The following is a 17,824-nucleotide window of genomic DNA, read 5'->3' as shown; positions in this document are numbered from 1 at the left end:
AATAAAATAAAGACTTTATGTATGTAAGTGCAAACATATTACATCGTGTAGGGACCAAATCTGCTTTATAACATAGCAAAAGTTTCAGACCATACAACCTGGGAATGAAGATATAAATGTAACACAAAGAAAAGATATGAAATAAAATAAAGATTCTGCACTACTTTTAGATAATTTTCAAATTCATGTTAATTTTCCAGTTTAATAACCTTACTCAAATTGTAATGCTGATAATATAATCTGTCAAATAAAATAAAACAATGTATTCTTTTGACAAAGGATGTCTGAGGCTTTTGGGCCGTGCTGTATTTCTAGATACACTTTCATTTTGCTATGTGTTGTAGACTAAAGTTAATATATCTGTGAGTGGGTATATATTAACAAACATATCTGCAGAAGAACATTACATAACAGGACATGTATTAAAGGATATTTCAGCTTTGATCTGTCACACTTTATATTACAGTGTTCATGTTATAGTGTTTTTAAGTCAAGTCTTTTTTAATATATAGTGCTTTTCACAATGGACATTGTTTCCGCAAGGTCCTCATTTAGCAGTTCGTTTAAAAGAAATTGTGTACATTTATTTGTGTGTAAACCCATGGTTATTAATACTTCTGAACTACATGAACTCGCTGTGGGACATTTGTAAAACTTTAAATTTATGATAAGTAACATAACACATGTAACACTAGCACTGTAATTTAAAGTGTTACGTTGAATTATGAGGTAACTGTAAACCGGTAACATAAAATGCTCTCACAAAGTAATGCATTTCACTCCGGAATGTGCGTAGCTGTCATGAAAATATAGTTTTGTATAGTTTTGTCTTTTGATTTGGCCCGCTCGTGATGAGAATTCAGTCTGCTAATCCGACAGGTGTGTTTCACTGAGGTTGTACATTACAGTTAATAAATCAGTGTTATACAGTTAACAATGTAGGCGTGAAAACAGACAATGCAGAGAAGAAGGAATGAGCAAACGAGTGATCAGTGTGTGGAAGAGAGGGGGAAAGAGAGGCCGAGAATACACAGGGAGGGGACGTAAGACGATATCCCATCAGCCCTAGCAAACAGCCAAAGCTGTGCGGGACTCCATCCGGCAGAGAGGAAGAGGCACAGGGATCCATACAGATCAGGCAGATGCAATTTGATTTGTTGTAAGAGCAGAGAGAGGAAGATGATGAGAGCTTAGGCCTAATCCATAGAGAGAGAGAGAGAGAGAGAGAGAGAGAAAGGACACAAAAGCACAAATGAGACAGGAACATCAGGAGGAAATCACTGAAAAGCAAGTAAAGGTAGTGCGTCTGTCCATAAAGGCGTCTTTAAATATCTTAAAGTCCCCCTGTAGTCAATCATTGTATCCCTTAAATTTCATCTTTGATCACCAAAATGACATATTTAAAAGTTTTTTCCTGTGAAAATAATCTCTTCATGCCTTGAAATAGCTTGAATGTAACTCGACACCCATGCCTCATTTAGTATGCGCGGTTGTATGAATATGCAAATGAGCCCCGCCTCCACTCACTCACTCAGCTCAGAGATCCACTGGTTGACGATCACACGTTGATCTGATTGGTTACAAGGTCGTTTGTGATGTCAGAAACACCAGCGATTTCAAACCGTGTTTTTGAGACTGTCTTTGGTTCACTGCAGTTTTAAGGAGGAAATACTCAGCAATGCTGTCGACTTATGAATTTACACATGGTTTGTCTTAAAGCATATTAAAAACACCACATAGACACATAAACAACATTAAAAGCTGGATTTCACCACAGGGGGACTTTAAGCAGGACTGAACCAGCAATAAGCCCGAGAGGACGTCTGTTACAGTGATTTTACTGTGGTAAAAACCTTTTTACTTCTGGATTAAGACCGTTGCACTCTCTTGATATGCGGCCAATTTTACAGTTTGAACTTCTGTTTTATAATCACGGATGTTTAATTGTATGGTAGGTTAAATATAGCTGTGCAGTAACTGCTGATCATGGTCGAGCATCACAACATTAGTAATGTAATATCAGTGTCAGTGGTCAGGGTTTTGTGGGTAAGGAGAGAATGCTGGAGAATATCACATATCACTGATGTCACACAGGATATGACATCAGCAGGGGTCTACAGCCACTGAAGAGACTGCAGTGCAGCACTGACCGTCACAGGCCACATCACAGCAAACACGGCTGCGTTATTGTGCAGTAACGGGCAAAAATTAAGCTATAATGCGTGTGTTTTATTAGGGTTGTTGCAAATAATAGATATTTAATAATCTACATAATTAATATTGAATCCAATAATCAGACCTACACAGAGTAAAACTCACACTGCGTGACTTGTAAATTTGAGTGAAATTGTATATTCTGCTTTCTTAACGCCCGTTCACACCAAGAACGATAACTATAACGATAACTATAACGATAGCATCCACACCAGCGCACAAAACCGTTCTGTTTAATGTATTATATCTGGCAGATAGGCTGAATGAATATGCAAATCCACTCGCTGACAGTAGGTGGCGCTTATGAAGCAGAAATGCGCTTTCTTCTTCTGCTGTTCACTGTCGATTAGCAAAATAGCCAGTTTGTGAGCGCCACCAAATAGTAATTTCATGTAACGGCAGCGGCTTCAATGCTAAAAGTGCGTGACTGAAAAAGAGCAACTCTTATTAGTTGTCTAATTTTCTTCGCAGTGTGATGGAAAAGAGATTAGAAAATCTCTACATAAAAAAAAATGAAAATGTTCTTATCGATCTGCACAGACATGTTCATTTGAATTGGTTATCACATCGAATGTTCACAGCAAACATTATCTGCAATGCAAGGATCCTCAGGAGAACGTTATAGTTTTACGTTATTTATTACTAAATTATAATGTTTTGCAAGGAAACGCAATATTTCTCGGGGGAATGCAGCAGTTTTGTGAGAGAATGCAAATGTTTCTCGGGGGAACAAAAAAAGTTTTGCGAGAGAACATTTTTTTAGCGAGCAAACGCTATTTTTCTCAAGGGAACACAATAGTTTTGCGAGAATGCAAATGCTTTGGCGAGATAACGCAATTTTTCATGGGGAGAACAATAGTTTTGTGAGTGAACGCAATGTTTTTTTTTTTGAGGAATGCAATAATTTCACGAGAATGCAAGTGTTTTGCGAGTGAACAAATGTTTTGTGAGAAAACTAATTTTTCACGGGGAACGCAAATGTTTTGCGAGAGAGCTCAAATGTTTTTTTAAAGGGGGTGAAAATGTTTATCAGGGGGACGCAATGGTTTTGCAAGTGAACGCAATGTTTCTCAGGGGAATCAATGCTTGCAAAAACAGTGAAATGAAGTTTTGACCTTCTGTCACCGTGTTCCCTGACAGGCTCTGTACCCTCCAGCAACTTTAAGTGATAAAGATGTGAGTCCCTCACCCCGTTCCACTCCACACTGCCCTCTTCTCCGGCGTCACTGCTGCAGTCGTACTTCACGCTGGAGATCGATGCAGTGCTCCTGCGCCTCTCTCCGTCTCTCTGAGGGTCCACTGCCGCTCCCTGACACACACACACGCGTTACAAAGACATCATGTTTCCCACCACGCATCAGTAAAGGGATTACAGATGTTGCACCTGTCTGCGGGACCTCATGGCACACTCCTCGAGGGTCTCGGCCGCCTCCAGTTTACCCTGTTTACGGTACAGGGCGCCCAAGTTCCTCAGCGTGGTGTTTACTGTGGGGCTGTGCATGAACACACACACATGTGTCACTTTCATGTGTGTCAGACTCATCAAATCATCATCAGAGGTAAAAACATTGGTAATTAAAAAAAAAAATTAAGTCCATAAAGTTGCAGTATTATTTAATTATTAAAGATTTGCACAGTGTTTGAACAGTCCTTGTAAACTTGAACCAGAGTCACTTCCCCTCCCTCTTGCAGCGACATCTCTTCTCTGATGAAAAGGGGCGGAGCAAGCTGTCACTCACATCAGATCCACCAATAGCAAGCCACAACCATCCAATCAATTCCGCACAGACAAAATCAAGCCCCGCCCACATCTGTACTTGTTCAAGAAGCCGTTTCACTCAGATGTGTGTCCCAATAGGATAGAAAACACTATTGCTGACTTGAATTTAGCAAGTAATTGAGGCTGATTTTTCTCACCTGTTCACCTTGCAGGCTTTGTACCAGCCACCATATTCTCCATAATGATTCCCATCTGCCAGCTTTCCCTGTAAGAAAGAAGAGGCGGAAAACACACAGACACATAGAGAGAGAGAGTTTCAAAATCTTCTCAGCTGTCAATCATCCAGACAGGTTTGCAGTAAGGGAAACTATGCTTGCTGTAAATACACATACAGTGGGTATAGATAGTCACAACCTCCTTTCAAAATATTTGCAGTACTTTTAAAAGAAAAAGTTGTGGAAAGACACAGGGAATTAATCTGAAAAGACCATTAAAACATTTTTTTTTAAAGAAGTCTATACAATATGTCTGGCACAACCCCAATACATCTTACCAGCCGAAGAACACCATACAATGGCAGTGTCCTGTTGCGAGGGTGTTTCTTTCGGAGCACTTGTCGGGAAGGACAATGCAAAATTGTGCCAGACTGAGGAGAACCTGCAGCCCTACAATACCAATGTGGCCGAACGCCCAGTGACCCAGCAGACCCCCCCCCCAGCCACACAGCACTAAGTGGCCGAGTCCAGGGGTGTGCAGGGGTTTAGATGCCACAGACCCCCATATATGATCCTATGACCTCCAGCCTAAAAATAATATTTTTTTTATGTATAAAGACTCTTTAAAAATTATAAATAAGTGTAAAATATTATTTGTAAAACATTTTCTACTCAGTACTGTACTGTACTATACTAAAAAAAAGTGTTTATTTTAATCTAATTACTTATTTTCTAATTATTTTTAATCTATTTTTATTATTTTATCCATTTATATATATATTTTTCTTTTTAATCTCATGTTTGTTATTTATTTCATTCATTTACTTGTAAAATTATTTCATTTATTTATTTATGTTAATCTATTTACTTATGTAAATCACAGTCATATTATTTATTTAATTTTTACTTTTCTTTTTACATTTTTTTTCCCCCTAAACATTTCCATGGACAACCAAGCACTTCTTTGTGGACCCCAGTTTGAAAACCCCTGACCTTGTCAGAGCCTGATCTAAATCTGTGGAATGACTGCAGTGCAGCTTTTTTTGTGGATATTGTGTGTCACTGTGTGTAAAGTTAGTGTAAAACTAGAATTGTGTGTTCCCTTTCGAATGGAAACTCTTGCTAGGGGGCGCCATTGGGGAATGTCTCCGGCATGACCGGTGTCTGAAGCATGAGTCTAAACACGACAATGAACTTGACATTCGACATGCGTCCCCCTGAGGCGGTAGAGGAGCCATTAAACAAAGTGATCGGTCGATCTATGGCAGCCTTGGTGGCTACGGAGATACATCTTTGGGTGACCGTGGCTGACATTGGGGAGAAAGAGAAAAAAATCCTCCTCGATGCACCGGTTTTGCCTTCCAAACATTTTTGGTACAGCTGTTGTCGGGTACAGGCGGTGGTCGGGAAGTTTAGGGAGGCGAAGGCACACTCCACAGCTTTTAAGACCTTCATATCGTGCAGGTCCAGGTCTGCGCCCCAAGCCTCTATGGGGTCTGACTTCGGTTCGAGGACTGCAGACGAGATCAGAAGGGGGGGGGGGGGGGGTAGAGCACGGAGGAGGCATGGCGCCAAAAGGAGAAGATCTCAGGGAAGTGATCCAGAGTAAACGCACTGAGTGCTCCAGGGTCCCAGAGCGTTCCTTCTCCCCCTCCCCCTTTCCAACCCTGACTGAGGTCAGCTGGGGTGTGTTAGAGGCTCTGACACATGTTTACACCAGGCCCCTGAAGCTGGACCTATGATGTTTTTGGCAGTGTGTTCACTGACCTTACTGATGATTCGGCACATGTGGGTGGTTGTGAATATGTTGTCTGGTGCCTGGCGGTTTACTGAGTCGTTAGGCTCCCTCTCTGAGCCTCCTATAGAGAGTCGCTTTATAGAGGACTCCACTCCTCAGAGCTCCACCTGGATAGCAATATCAAGTATTTAGGCTCTATGTAAGCCTCGTTGGTAAGCCATCCTGGGTGTTGGATGTAGTTAGGCCTCCTCTGACTTGAGAGTCGTCATGTTGAGGCCTCCGTCCTCAGAGCTCGATCAGGCAATAGCGTTGAGTCGTTAGGCTCTTTGTGAGCCTCCTTGGCAACTGTTTGTGTTAGGAAGAGTCGTTAAGCTGAGCCCTCCGTCTTCCATGAGCTCCGCTAGGATAGCATTTCGATGTAGGCTCTCTGTGAGCCTTGGAAGCTGTCCTGAGTGTTGGGCGTTGTTTGGCCTCCTCTCATTTGAGAGTCTCTAGAGTCTCCACCACTATAGCTCGACCAGCCAGTACTGCCAAGTTGTTAGGCTTTCTTTGAACCTCCTTGCCTGTTGCCTCTATAGAGGAGTGTTGTTAGGCTCCTCTCACTCAGAGAGATTCGGGCTGAAGCCTCCACTCCTCAGAGCTCCTCCTGGGCCAGCAGTATCAAGATGTTGGGCACTCTGTGCGCCTCCTTGGTAGCTATTCGTAGCGTAGGACGTGGCAGGCCTCCTCTTGTTTGAGAACTTCAGATGAGGCTTACGTCCTCAGAGCTTGATTGGGCAGTAGTGCTGATTTGTTAGGCTCCCTTTGATCCTCCTTGGCTTCTGCTTTTATTTAGAGCATTGCTAGGCCTTCTCTCTAAAGAATGTCTCCTAGGTCTCTGCTCTTCCAGAGCTCTGCTTGAATAGCAATTCTTAGTCCTAGGCTCTTGTCAGCCTCTTTGTAAGCTGCCCTGAGTGTAGAACGTTGTTAGGCCTCCTGTCATTTCAGAGTCGTCTTGCTTAGGCCTCAGTTTGTAGAGCTAAGTTATGCCGTAGCACTGAGCTGCTGGCTCTCTGCCTGAGCCTCCTTGGTGCCCCTAGGTGGTTTGGGATGTAGTGCTGAGGCCTCCGTCCTCCGAGTCAGCTAGGGACCAAATTGTTAGGTTCTCTGTGAGCCTCCTTGGCTACTGCTTGAAAATGGAGCACTATTTGGCTCCCCTGAGCTCCGCCTGCTATTATTATGGGCATAGGACGCAGTGCCGAGGCCTTCGCCCCTAGAGCTCCAGCAGGTAGCATGGCAGGTTGTTAGGCTCTTTGGTCACTCTCTTAAAGCAGTGTGTTTTAGTCCTCCTCCCCTTATAAGAGTAATGTTAGGCCTCCACTCTGCAGAGCTTCGCCTGGCCAGCTAGATCAAGTTGCTAGGCTCTTCAGGGCTTCCTTGATAGCTGTTGTTCTTAGGGCGAGGTTAGGCCTCCTCTTGCTTTGCCATGCTTCAGGTACTCCTGCGCATGTCTCCTTCAGACAAAAAGCGGAGGACGTATTTCACAGGTGCGCTTTTTATACTCACAGTTTCACCTGTAGTCACATCACCGGCTGCCGCCTGCTAATGTCAAGTTCATTGTTGTGTTTAGACTCATGCTTCAGACACCGGTCAAGCCGGAGGAATTCTCCATAGCGCCTTCTAGGGGACGTGGCGTCTCGCTCCCCTTCTCAGGGAACCATGGTCACATGCGCAACCTGAGACGCTTTCAGTTCAGGCTGCAAGCAACAGAAGGTGAATATTTTGTGTGTGGTGAGCTGGTGACTTTCTATACCCACTATATCAGCCGGCCACATAAGCATATTAGTATCACACACACACACACAAACCTACTTTGCTTTCTTCTCGTTCCTCAGCGTGCATCCAGATGGGTTTATTTTCAGCTGTAGACAGAGAGAAACAGTGTTCTGCTACTGTAGTCGGCCATTACCAAACATACCACGGGAAAATCAGAAACAGTTTCTGCCAAATAATGTAGTTACTACTTTTTATTGTTACTACTGTGAAATCATCATATATTTTGCTAAACTTGCCAGGGTATTGCTGTGCTATGATATTATGATCTGTAGATACGACTCATTCAATCCTTGTAAAATTTTCGATTTAGGTTACAAACGTAGGAGTTTCATAATTTAATACTTGTTCAGATCACTACCCGTATGGGTTATAACAATAATTGCAGTAACTGCAGTACAATAATTTCTTAAAGTTCTGTCATGTACATGAACATGTACTAAAAATGTCAAGTTCACAAAAATAAATGTAGCATGAACCCAGCTAACAACATTATATTCTAAGAACGTTTTCCGAGCGTTCCCATTAAGGTATAAAGACGTTATTACTGCAAATTCCCTGAATGTTCTCAACGTAAATGTTTTAAAGAAGTTTTATATCTTGACTGTTAAGGGAACATTTCATTTGATCATTCTTCAAACATTATGGGAACATTACTTCTGAATGTTTGCTGAACATCCTAATAAACGTTTCAGAAAAAAAGCTCCATGAACAATATCACATAAATAACGTTTTGTGCTAACGTTAGCTAGTTCTGAAAACGTTCCCTGTTAGCTGGGAACATGTGAAACAGAAGATGTAAAGAAATCAAGAAAATAATCAAGTTGATTTATTGGAATGAAGTGCAAAATCAACATAAAAATGATTAACAAAATCAAACAGCAGACAAATTGGCCTGTTCCGAAAAGATAATCAATCTTTTACATAAAAAAAAATAAAAACATAAAATAAAAAGGACAATAAATGGATGATATTTTGAAAAGAAAAGAAAGCGATAGAACGAATGACTGTTTATACAGAACTTAAACTCAAAGATTTAAAACTTCCAAGAAGCAAGCGAGAGGGAAATCACACATACAAACCATCTGTTGAGTTGCTCGTACACTAAAGTTCTTCGCACTTCTGCTTTCACATTTATTTTTTAAACATTCACATTGAGTATTTTGCTTGGCACAGGCAAGCAGTTTCACTAATATAGCGTTTATATTTGAAAGACATTTCATCTTCATAGAATAAAATATATAAATATATTGCAAGACAAATATTCATAACACTCCCGCCCCAAACCCTGATGTCTCCAGTAAGAAGTGTGAATTAACCCTATGTTCATGCTACTAAAAAAGATGTTTGATTGGTTGTGCTTGCTGCTGGATTTCTGTGAAACCCCCGTCTGTAAACCACAGGTCAGATGTGCAGAAGGGTCACGATATGCTGAGCTCATCACTCTCTATCATTCAGCAATGACAACAGTTCAGGTTTATAATGTTGCCAGACTTTAGTAAGAAAGCATGCAGTCTGTCAGCTAGTGAATAATGAAGTGCCATGGTCAAGCAATGATCGTACCATCTACAGATCCGAACTCTTTCTCATGGGCGCGGGTCAGGATCTCTTTGTAGAGAATCTCAGCTTCCTTGTACTTGCCCTGTTTCAGATAGCATGAAGCCTGCGAGGGGAATACAAAACTGTTTAACAACTATGGCATGCACTTAAATTTGTAAAATGTAGGATGTTTGAAGAATCTCCCAAACTTTTAAACAGCAGTGTACAGGTATAATATATTTACAGTGAATTGGACTTCTGTGTCTTTTTCTCTCTTTTTTAATGTTTTACACTGCAAATAGATCTCTAGACAATGAATGAGGCTGTTTTATTGTGCGCAACATGTGCCGTTTGGATTCAAGATGAGTGCTGATTATATTCACCAGGTTGTTTTTGGTCTTGGCAACATTTGGGTCATCGGGTCCGAGTCTTTTCTCGTAGATGTCGAGAGCCCTGCAGTAATAATACTCCACCTCCTCGTACTTCCCCTGATTCTGGCAGAGCAGGGCCAGGTTATTCAGCTGCTTGGCCACGTCCGGGTGGTCCCGTCCCAACACCTGGGCAACGGAAGAGTGAAATAATTAAAGCCCCAATATACAGTCCCTCCAGAAAAACACGATTATGCGATCGCATGATTCAGTGCATAATCAGCCAAAGTCCGCATATTTATGCCGCACTTTCACCGCATAAATTGGCGATTTCCGTGCAAAATATTCGGGGTTTGCATGATTTCATAATCCTCGCATTTTCGTTGCAAAAAAGTCACATGTATCTCAGCAGAAAGATGGAAAATGTTGCGTTTGCTTCACACGAGAGCCGCCGTTTCCCACCATTGCCATGGGAACGTTATGAAGTGACGTGATTACACGACGTGAACGTCATCGAAAAGCTGTAAAACAGGAGCACACTTTATTTTTTTATATTTTATTTATTCCTTTTGTAAAGCTACAGAACTTGTTTGACTCATTAGTGTTTTGTAAGTTTGATGCGTTTATTAAGGTCTGAAATAAAACAAGATGAGAACTGAAATATTCCAGCACTTTCTGTGATGTAGTTCTGCTTGCTTATCATAGGAAGTAATAAGAAATGACTCTTTACAGTAAGGTAGTAGCCTGGTGAGAACAGGGTGTTGGGGGAATCACTTTTTTCTCTATTTTTCCATCAAACCGCAGTTTTTGCAGGTTCCCGCAATTTCACCACATAAAATTGCATAAATATCCCGGATATTCCATCGCATTTTTTAAGAAAACGGGCCGCATAATCAAGGGTTTTTGCCCGCAACAATCACAAAAACAATCACGTTTTTCTGGAAGGACTGAATATACTTCAAGCGAAACCAAAGATCTAACTGTTGTTATTTCGAACAAAATCAGGACAAAACGAAGTTTGCTTGGAGTTCGAAACAGAAAAGTTCGCTCTGGCTGGTAAACACCTTCAAACTCCCATTGGTCAGTAGTGATGATGTAATAGGTGGGTGTGGCTCTGAGGCTCCGCCTTCTTTGACATGGTTCATTTCTTCAGTTCAGTCAGTCGAGGTCAGATTTTACATTTACGGTATGCATTTTATCCAAGACGCTTTTATCCAAAGCGACCTGCATTGCACTTCAAGGTACACATTTTTACATTCTTATCAGTTCTTGCTTTCCCTGGGAATCGAACCCATGACCTTGGCGTCGCAAGCGCCAGTGCTCTACTGTCTGAGTAGAGTTTACAGTTGTAAAGTGCTGTATGAATGAACGTGACGTGACTTTATACAAATATATCCACATTGCTATGATCAGATGCTTTCTAAACTGCTGTTTTCTCACCGCTGCCATTTTTGTTGTGTTTACAATATGACTAACAAGTTAGAGAAGACATGTTTATTTAAATATCATATTAATCAATTGACAAGTGGCTTTTGTACGCCAGCAAACAGGCCAAGCATTTGTGATAGTACCTTCTCTCTGATCTCCAAGGCTCTCTTGCACAGCGGTTCTGCTTCCTTGTATTTTCCTCTCTTCCCATACAAGACCGCCAGGTTGTTGAGGGTGGCCGCCACCTGGATTAGCCGCCACACACACACACACACACACGGATTACCCAGCTGGCAGAAAATACTCCAAGAACATTTTGCTAACATTCCCATTGAGTTATGAAAATGTTACTTCTGAATTTCTCTGAATGCTCTATTATTCTTGGTCATGAGAACATTTAGGGAACATTTTAATTTATTTTGCAGACATTATGGGAACAATACTTTTAAATGTTCTCTGAAACAAGTAAAGTAGGTTAACATTTTTTCCATGAACAAGGTATAAATAATGTTTTTGTGTTTTTTGAGAACACTGATAACTTTGGATTAACGTTCTTGGAAGAACGTTAGTTCATAACTTTGAGAGAACCTTGCCACAACCTTAGCTAAACTCCTGAGGAAACTCCCTGTTAGTGCACTGAATCTTTGAAGGATATTCAATATTTTAAGACATTTAGTAGCAAGTATACTAGATAACCACAAGAGTAATTGTTGGGGGTAATGCATTACAAGTAATCCAAGTTATGTAATCAGATTACTTTTTCAAGTTACTAGTAAAGTAATGCATTACTTTCCAATTTACAACAAAATATCTGAGTTACTTTTTCAAATAAGTAATGGACGTTACTTTGTTCCCCATGTATGCACTGCCAGCTCTCCTGTCCTCATGCTGAGAGGAATCGTGAGTAAGTGCAGAGGCGTCGTGTGTGAACATGGTGTTATTGTAGATCTAGACTAAATGTGATCATGCATTTACTCATCTCACGTACACAAAAACACATTCAGTAATATTCAGATTGATGTTTTGAGTTACTCACAGCTGGGTGGTCATTGCCCAGGGTCTTCTCTCTGATTGACAGGGCATCATTAAGGAGATGGGCCGCTTCCTTGTATTTATTCTGGTCCCTGAATGAAAAGAAGAAATACAATAAAGGCTTATATCAGTGGGCAGAGTTCTTTTGATTAACTATGATTCCACATTAAGTAATAGAGAATTGGTTTTCCATGAATTGTAGAATTGTCAGTTTTTGACAGAGGAGGCTAAAAATAATCAGCAATTTAAAAAATAAACAAATTTGAAATGTATAGAATGATTAAAAACACATAAACAGACTTATTTCACACTTTACTCTGCTGAGTTGCTGAAGCTGGTTAACCAGCATGACTTTCCTGGTAAAGTTGGTTGACTAAGGAAGTCTTGCTTGTTAAAGAAAAAAAGTTCTGTCCTCATTTACTCACAATCATGTCACTCTAAACCCAACAAATGACTTTATTTCTTCTATGGTACACCAAAGGACGAACATAGAAACATTTTACTGGTTGTTTTGTCCACGCAGTTACAAATAATGGGGAACTGGAACTTCAATAGAAATATGCAAATATGAATGTGCAAATGTGTGCTGCGCACTTTTCTCAATAACAAAATCATAACTGCTTTAAAACAAGCAGCTTTACATTAATAAACATGAAAAACAGTGACAGTGTTGCTTTCAATTAGAAATTCAACTTCAATAATGTAAAGTAGCACATGTTTTTACAGGCGTCTGACCTCGACTGACTGAACAGAAGAAATGAACCAGAGAAGATTTCCATGTCAAAGAAGGCGAAGCCTCAGAGCCACACCCACACCCATCATCACCACTGACCAATGGGAGTTTGAAGGTGTTTACCAGCCAGAGCGAACTTTTCCAGAGAATTAAGCTGTTTTTGAACTTCCTAAACAAACTCCAAACAAAATTCGTTTTGGCCTGATTTTGTTCGAAATTAGTTTGTTCTTCGATTTTGCTTGAAATACGTATATATTGGGGTCTTAAAAGTGTCATAACAGTTGTACATATGAACTGTAAAGGGTTCAGATATCCAGATAACCTACGTTGACGAAGATGGTTTTGGAGATACTTTTTTGTTTCTTTGTGAGTTTCACCTGTTGTGGTACTCATTGTGTTGATTTTCCCCTATCCTGTTAGACCTGATTGCCTTATTGGTTAATTGATTGTATTAGGCCTCATTAGGTTAATTGTATTCTGTCTGATTATATGTGGGACTTAACTTTTAATTTGTTGCCATTCTCATATCTTGTGTTACTTTGCCCTGAAGAAGACCACTTGTTGGTTGAAACATGTTGGCTCATGTACTTTTTAATGACTTAAGCCACATTTAATAAAGGCTTTTTAACTTTATCCTTTCTTCTCATTGAAGACTTGAAGAGTGCCTGGGACCTGTTCTTTTGTTTAGTTGTACATATGACTTGTGCACTAAATTACAAGCTTTCTGAAGTCATTTAAGTCCTTATTTGTTCAAGGAAAATATCGAAAAGCTTCAAATATAGCTATGTTGGCCATTGTAATGAGGCTTTTGAGTCCTGTATGATGCTTGAAAGTGCCATTTTTCAAAACGTCTCCTTTTGTGTTTCATGTAACTCAGAACATAGAGGTTTGGAATGACACGAGGGTGAATAACCAAGGACTGAAATCTGGTTCAACATGGGCCTGGGCATGAGCAAACACACACCTGTAGACCAGAGCCAGGATGTTGAGCATGGTGGCCACATCGGGATGGTCGTGTCCAGAGGTTTTCTCCAGGTCCTCCAGAGCCTGTTTGCAGAGAGGCACGGCCACCTCGTAGCGGCCCTGGGCGGCGTACTGGATCACCAGGTTATGGAGGGTCCTGAGGCGGGCCGGGATCTCGTACCCGCCCTGCTGCGCTGCCGCCACGGCGGCGCTGTTGTGCTGGTGGGAGACTGAAGAGACAGAGACACACAATGGCTGAGTTTCCATACAGAGGTGGGATTTAACTTGTGCACAAATTTTGAATAGCGCATAAAACAATTGTTATAAAGCACTGTTTCCTTCCCATGTGTTTAAGAGAACAAAAACGGCACTTCCTGGGAAATTTGCGCAAAATATCGGTAATAATTGTTGCGCAATTGGGGAAGAATATGTGGCTTTTTTACGTACATTGTAAATTTATTGTGTTTTAAAGCACTCAGAAGCACCAAACCAACATTTGAGATGCTGCGATGCGATTGGTCCGCTGGTTAGACCAGATATCCAATCATTTGGCATTATCAGGACCCACAAATATTCCCCTATTGCATTATTATATATTATATTCAACATTATAGTAGTTTAAAGTAGTACTGACACTAAAACTCTGAAAACTTGATTTTTTTTCTCACAGTAATTTTTATGTTGGGGGAAACTATCCACAATACATATTGTTGCATTTTTGTATTGCGATACATGTGTCACAATATATTGTTACACCCCTAATTAATACCTGTTGTGCATTAATGTCACGATAACTATATTAACTGTTGTTGTTTTTGGCGTATACCTACTAACGCAATGTCATTTCCATAGAAAGCAAAGCAGATATCCCGTAAAATGAAAGAGCGCCACGGGACACACAATTCAGATCCAGGACAGTCAACAATTTAGATCGGATTCCAATCAGATTTGGATTGACAGTGAACATAGCCAAAGTAAACCCTGTGACCAATAATATCTCTCAAACTAGAATGTACATTTCCAGAAGAAAATGTGAAGTGGTGCTTGCAGTGGCAAAACTCGCCGCTCGGTTGCTAGCGTGCGGTTAGCTAGTTTTTACCAAGATGCTAGCATGATTAGCATGATTAGCATGTTGCTAGCATCATGCTAGCATGATTAGCATGTTGCTAGCATCATGCTAGCATTATAAGCATGTTACTAGCATGTTTTAGTTAGATTCTCCCATTATGCTAGCATGTTGCTAGCATGATGCTAGCAAAAATAAGAATGTTGCAAACATGTTTTAGTTAGATGCTAGCATAATTTGCATCATGCTAGCATGATTAGCATATTGCTAGCATCATGCTAGCATGATTAGCATATTGCTAGCATCATGCTAGCATGTTTAGCATATTGCTAGAATCATGCTAGCATGATTAGCATATTGCTAGCATCATGCTAGCATGTTTAGCATGTTGCTAGCATGATGCTAGCATGTTTAGCATGTTGCTAGCATGTTGCTAGCATCTTGCTAGCATGATGCTAGCATGTTTAGCATGTTGCTAGCATGTTTAGCATGTTGCTAGCATGTTGCTAGCATGATGCTAGCATGATTAGCATGTTGCTAGCATGATGCTAGCATAATTAGCATGTTGCTAGCATATTGCTAGCATGTTGCTAGCATGATTAGCATGTTGCTAGCATGATGCTAGCATGATTAGCATGATGCTAGCATGATTAGCATGTTGCTAGCATGATGCTAGCATGATTAGCATGTTTCTAGCATATTTGTAGCATGATTAGCATGTTGCTACCATGTTACTAGCATGATTAGCATGTTGCTAGCATGATGCTAGCATGATTAGCCTGTTGCTAGCATGTTTGTAGCTAGTTGCTAGCATGATTAGCATGTTTCTAGCATCATGCTAGCATGATTAGCATGTTGCTAGCATTATGCTAGCATGATTAGCATGTTGCTAGCATGATGCTAGCATGTTTAGCATGTTGCTAACATGGTTGCTAAGGTATTACTAGGTGGTTGCTAGGGTGTTGCTAGGCGGTTGCTAGGGTGTTCTGGGTGGTTGCTAGGGCGTTGCTAGGCAGTTGCTAGGGTATCCTGGGTGGTTGCTAAGCGGTTGCTAGGGTAATTTGTGTGGTTGCTAGGGCATTCCTAGGGTGTTCAGGGTGGTTGCTAGGGTGTTGCTAGGTTGTTGCTAAGGTATTCTGGATGGTTGCTAGGGTGTTCTGGGTGGTTGCTAGGCGGTTGCTAGGGTGTTCTGGGTGGTTGCTAGGGCGTTGCTAGGCAGTTGCTAGGGTATCCTGGGTGGTTGTTAGGCGGTTGCTAGGGTAATTTGGGTGGTTGCTAGGGCGTTGCTAGGCAGTTGCTAGGGTGTTCTGGGTGGTTGCTAGGGTGTTGCTAGGCAGTTGCTAGGGTATCCTGGGTGGTTGCTAGGCGGTTGCTAGGGTGTTCTGGGTGGTTGCTAGGGAGTTGCTAGGCAGTTGCTAGGGTGTTCTGGGTGGTTGCTAGGGTAATCTGGGTGGTTGCTTTGGTGTTACTAGGTGGTTGGTAGTTGTCAAAGATGGTTACTGTTGAGTTTGTAGCATTTTATTGGCATGATTTAGCACTTAGCTAATCAATATTAGCATGTAGCTATTCACTGTTAGCATGTGTAGCATGTAGCAAGTCCTGTTTGCTAGCATGAGTCAAAATAGCCAACCCCCATCTCTATACGATGTTCTGATGCAGAGATATCGGTCTTGCAAAACGGTTGCTAGGGTACACTGTTTGGTTGCTAGGGAGTGGCTTGGCAGCTGCCAATCATGAAGCTCCAAAGTCAATGTGAATGTATAAACCAACCCCCATCTCTATACGATGTTCTGATGCAGAGATGTAGGTCTTGCAAAATGGTTGCTAGGGTACTCTGTTTGGTTGCTAGGGAGTGGCTTGGCAGCTGCCAATCATGAAACTCCAAAGGCTGCTTGTCAGTATGAATGATATAAACCAACTCCCATGCCTCTGTGACATTCAGAATGGACGATATTCCTCTTTGGATTTTGGTTGCTAAGGTGCTCGACAATGGTTGCTAGGGCGTGGCTAGGAAGTGTTGAGGTGATTCATGATTGGCTGTTTGCTGCCCCGAGTCAAACGAGACCACCCTCATGTTTCTATGACAATTCAGTCCAGAGATATCCCTTCGATCTTTTTCAATGGAAGTCTATGGGAGTTGTTGCTAAGGTGCTCTAAATGGTTGCTAGGGCGTGGCTTAATAGCTTCACAATGATCCTGAGAGACTGATTGGTCGTCTGAGTAAAATGAGCCCGCCCCCTTGTCTCTATGACACTGTGATCCAGAGTTATGTTCAATAGAAAATCGCTTACTATGGTGTAGGACGGCCCATTTCATGGGCCGTCCTACACCATAGTAAGTCAATGGGGCAACTTTGGGCCCCTCCTGCACCCCAGGGGTGCAACTTTTACCCCATTGTGTGGTATGTTCTTACAGAGCCTGTCAGCCTCTTCAAATGTGGTAAATTACATGTTTCTGCGACATCCTCGTTCCGAGCTACGACTCGTCAAAGTTTGACGCAATGTTAAGTCTATGGGATTTTTCGGCCGGTTTTTCGCCCCTGGGGCGAACATCGTACCCCCGATCCCTTATAAAAGTCATAGCACACCATTCCCGAATAATCCGCACGATTTGACGCCTCATTCGTGGGTCTGTGACAAAAACTGCGGGAGGAGTAGCGCGTCAAAAAGTGGCCAGAAGAATAAGAATAAGAATAAGAACTAGAATGTACATTTCCAGAAGAAAATGTGAAGTGGTGCTTGCAGTGGCAAAACTCGCCGCTCGGTTGCTAGGGTGCGGTTAGCTAGTTTTTACCAAGATGCTAGCATGATTAGCATGTTGCTAGTATCATGCTAGCATGATTAGCATGTTGTTAGCATTATGCTAGCATTATTAGCATGTTGCTAGCATGATTAGCATGTTGCTAGCATGATGCTAGCATGATTAGCCTGATGCTAGCATGATTAGCATGTTGCTAGCATGTTGTTAGCATGATGCTAGCATGATTAGCATGTTGT

The 17,824-nt window shown here is 41.5% G+C and overlaps 1 protein-coding gene across 2 annotated transcripts in view; it reads right to left on the bottom strand.

Annotated features, from left to right (window-relative positions):
- The window catches only part of klc4 (kinesin light chain 4), an 82,289-nt gene that overhangs the window by 13,091 nt on the left and 51,374 nt on the right, over positions 1-17,824 (bottom strand). The window contains exons 5-14 of one of the 2 annotated variants that reach the window (XM_056267847.1): positions 13,764-13,992; positions 12,071-12,158; positions 11,178-11,279; positions 9,622-9,795; positions 9,263-9,362; positions 7,739-7,788; positions 4,132-4,199; positions 3,599-3,707; positions 3,404-3,523; positions 910-1,196 (exon numbers count right to left, since the gene is read on the bottom strand). In XM_056267847.1, coding sequence (XP_056123822.1) covers positions 1,191-1,196; positions 3,404-3,523; positions 3,599-3,707; positions 4,132-4,199; positions 7,739-7,788; positions 9,263-9,362; positions 9,622-9,795; positions 11,178-11,279; positions 12,071-12,158; positions 13,764-13,992 — 1,046 coding nt within the window. In that variant the 3' untranslated portion in view covers positions 910-1,190. Of the gene's footprint in view, positions 1-909; positions 1,197-3,403; positions 3,524-3,598; positions 3,708-4,131; positions 4,200-7,738; positions 7,789-9,262; positions 9,363-9,621; positions 9,796-11,177; positions 11,280-12,070; positions 12,159-13,763; positions 13,993-17,824 lie in introns of those variants that run through there. The other variant, XM_056267846.1, reaches the window with a different exon arrangement.

This window comes from Rhinichthys klamathensis, unplaced genomic scaffold (assembly GCF_029890125.1).
Source record: "Rhinichthys klamathensis goyatoka isolate OS25496 unplaced genomic scaffold, OSU_Roscu_1.1 h1tg000264l_1, whole genome shotgun sequence".
Lineage (NCBI taxonomy): Eukaryota > Metazoa > Chordata > Actinopteri > Cypriniformes > Leuciscidae > Rhinichthys > Rhinichthys klamathensis.
This window is presented reverse-complemented; position numbering and strand designations above follow the sequence as displayed.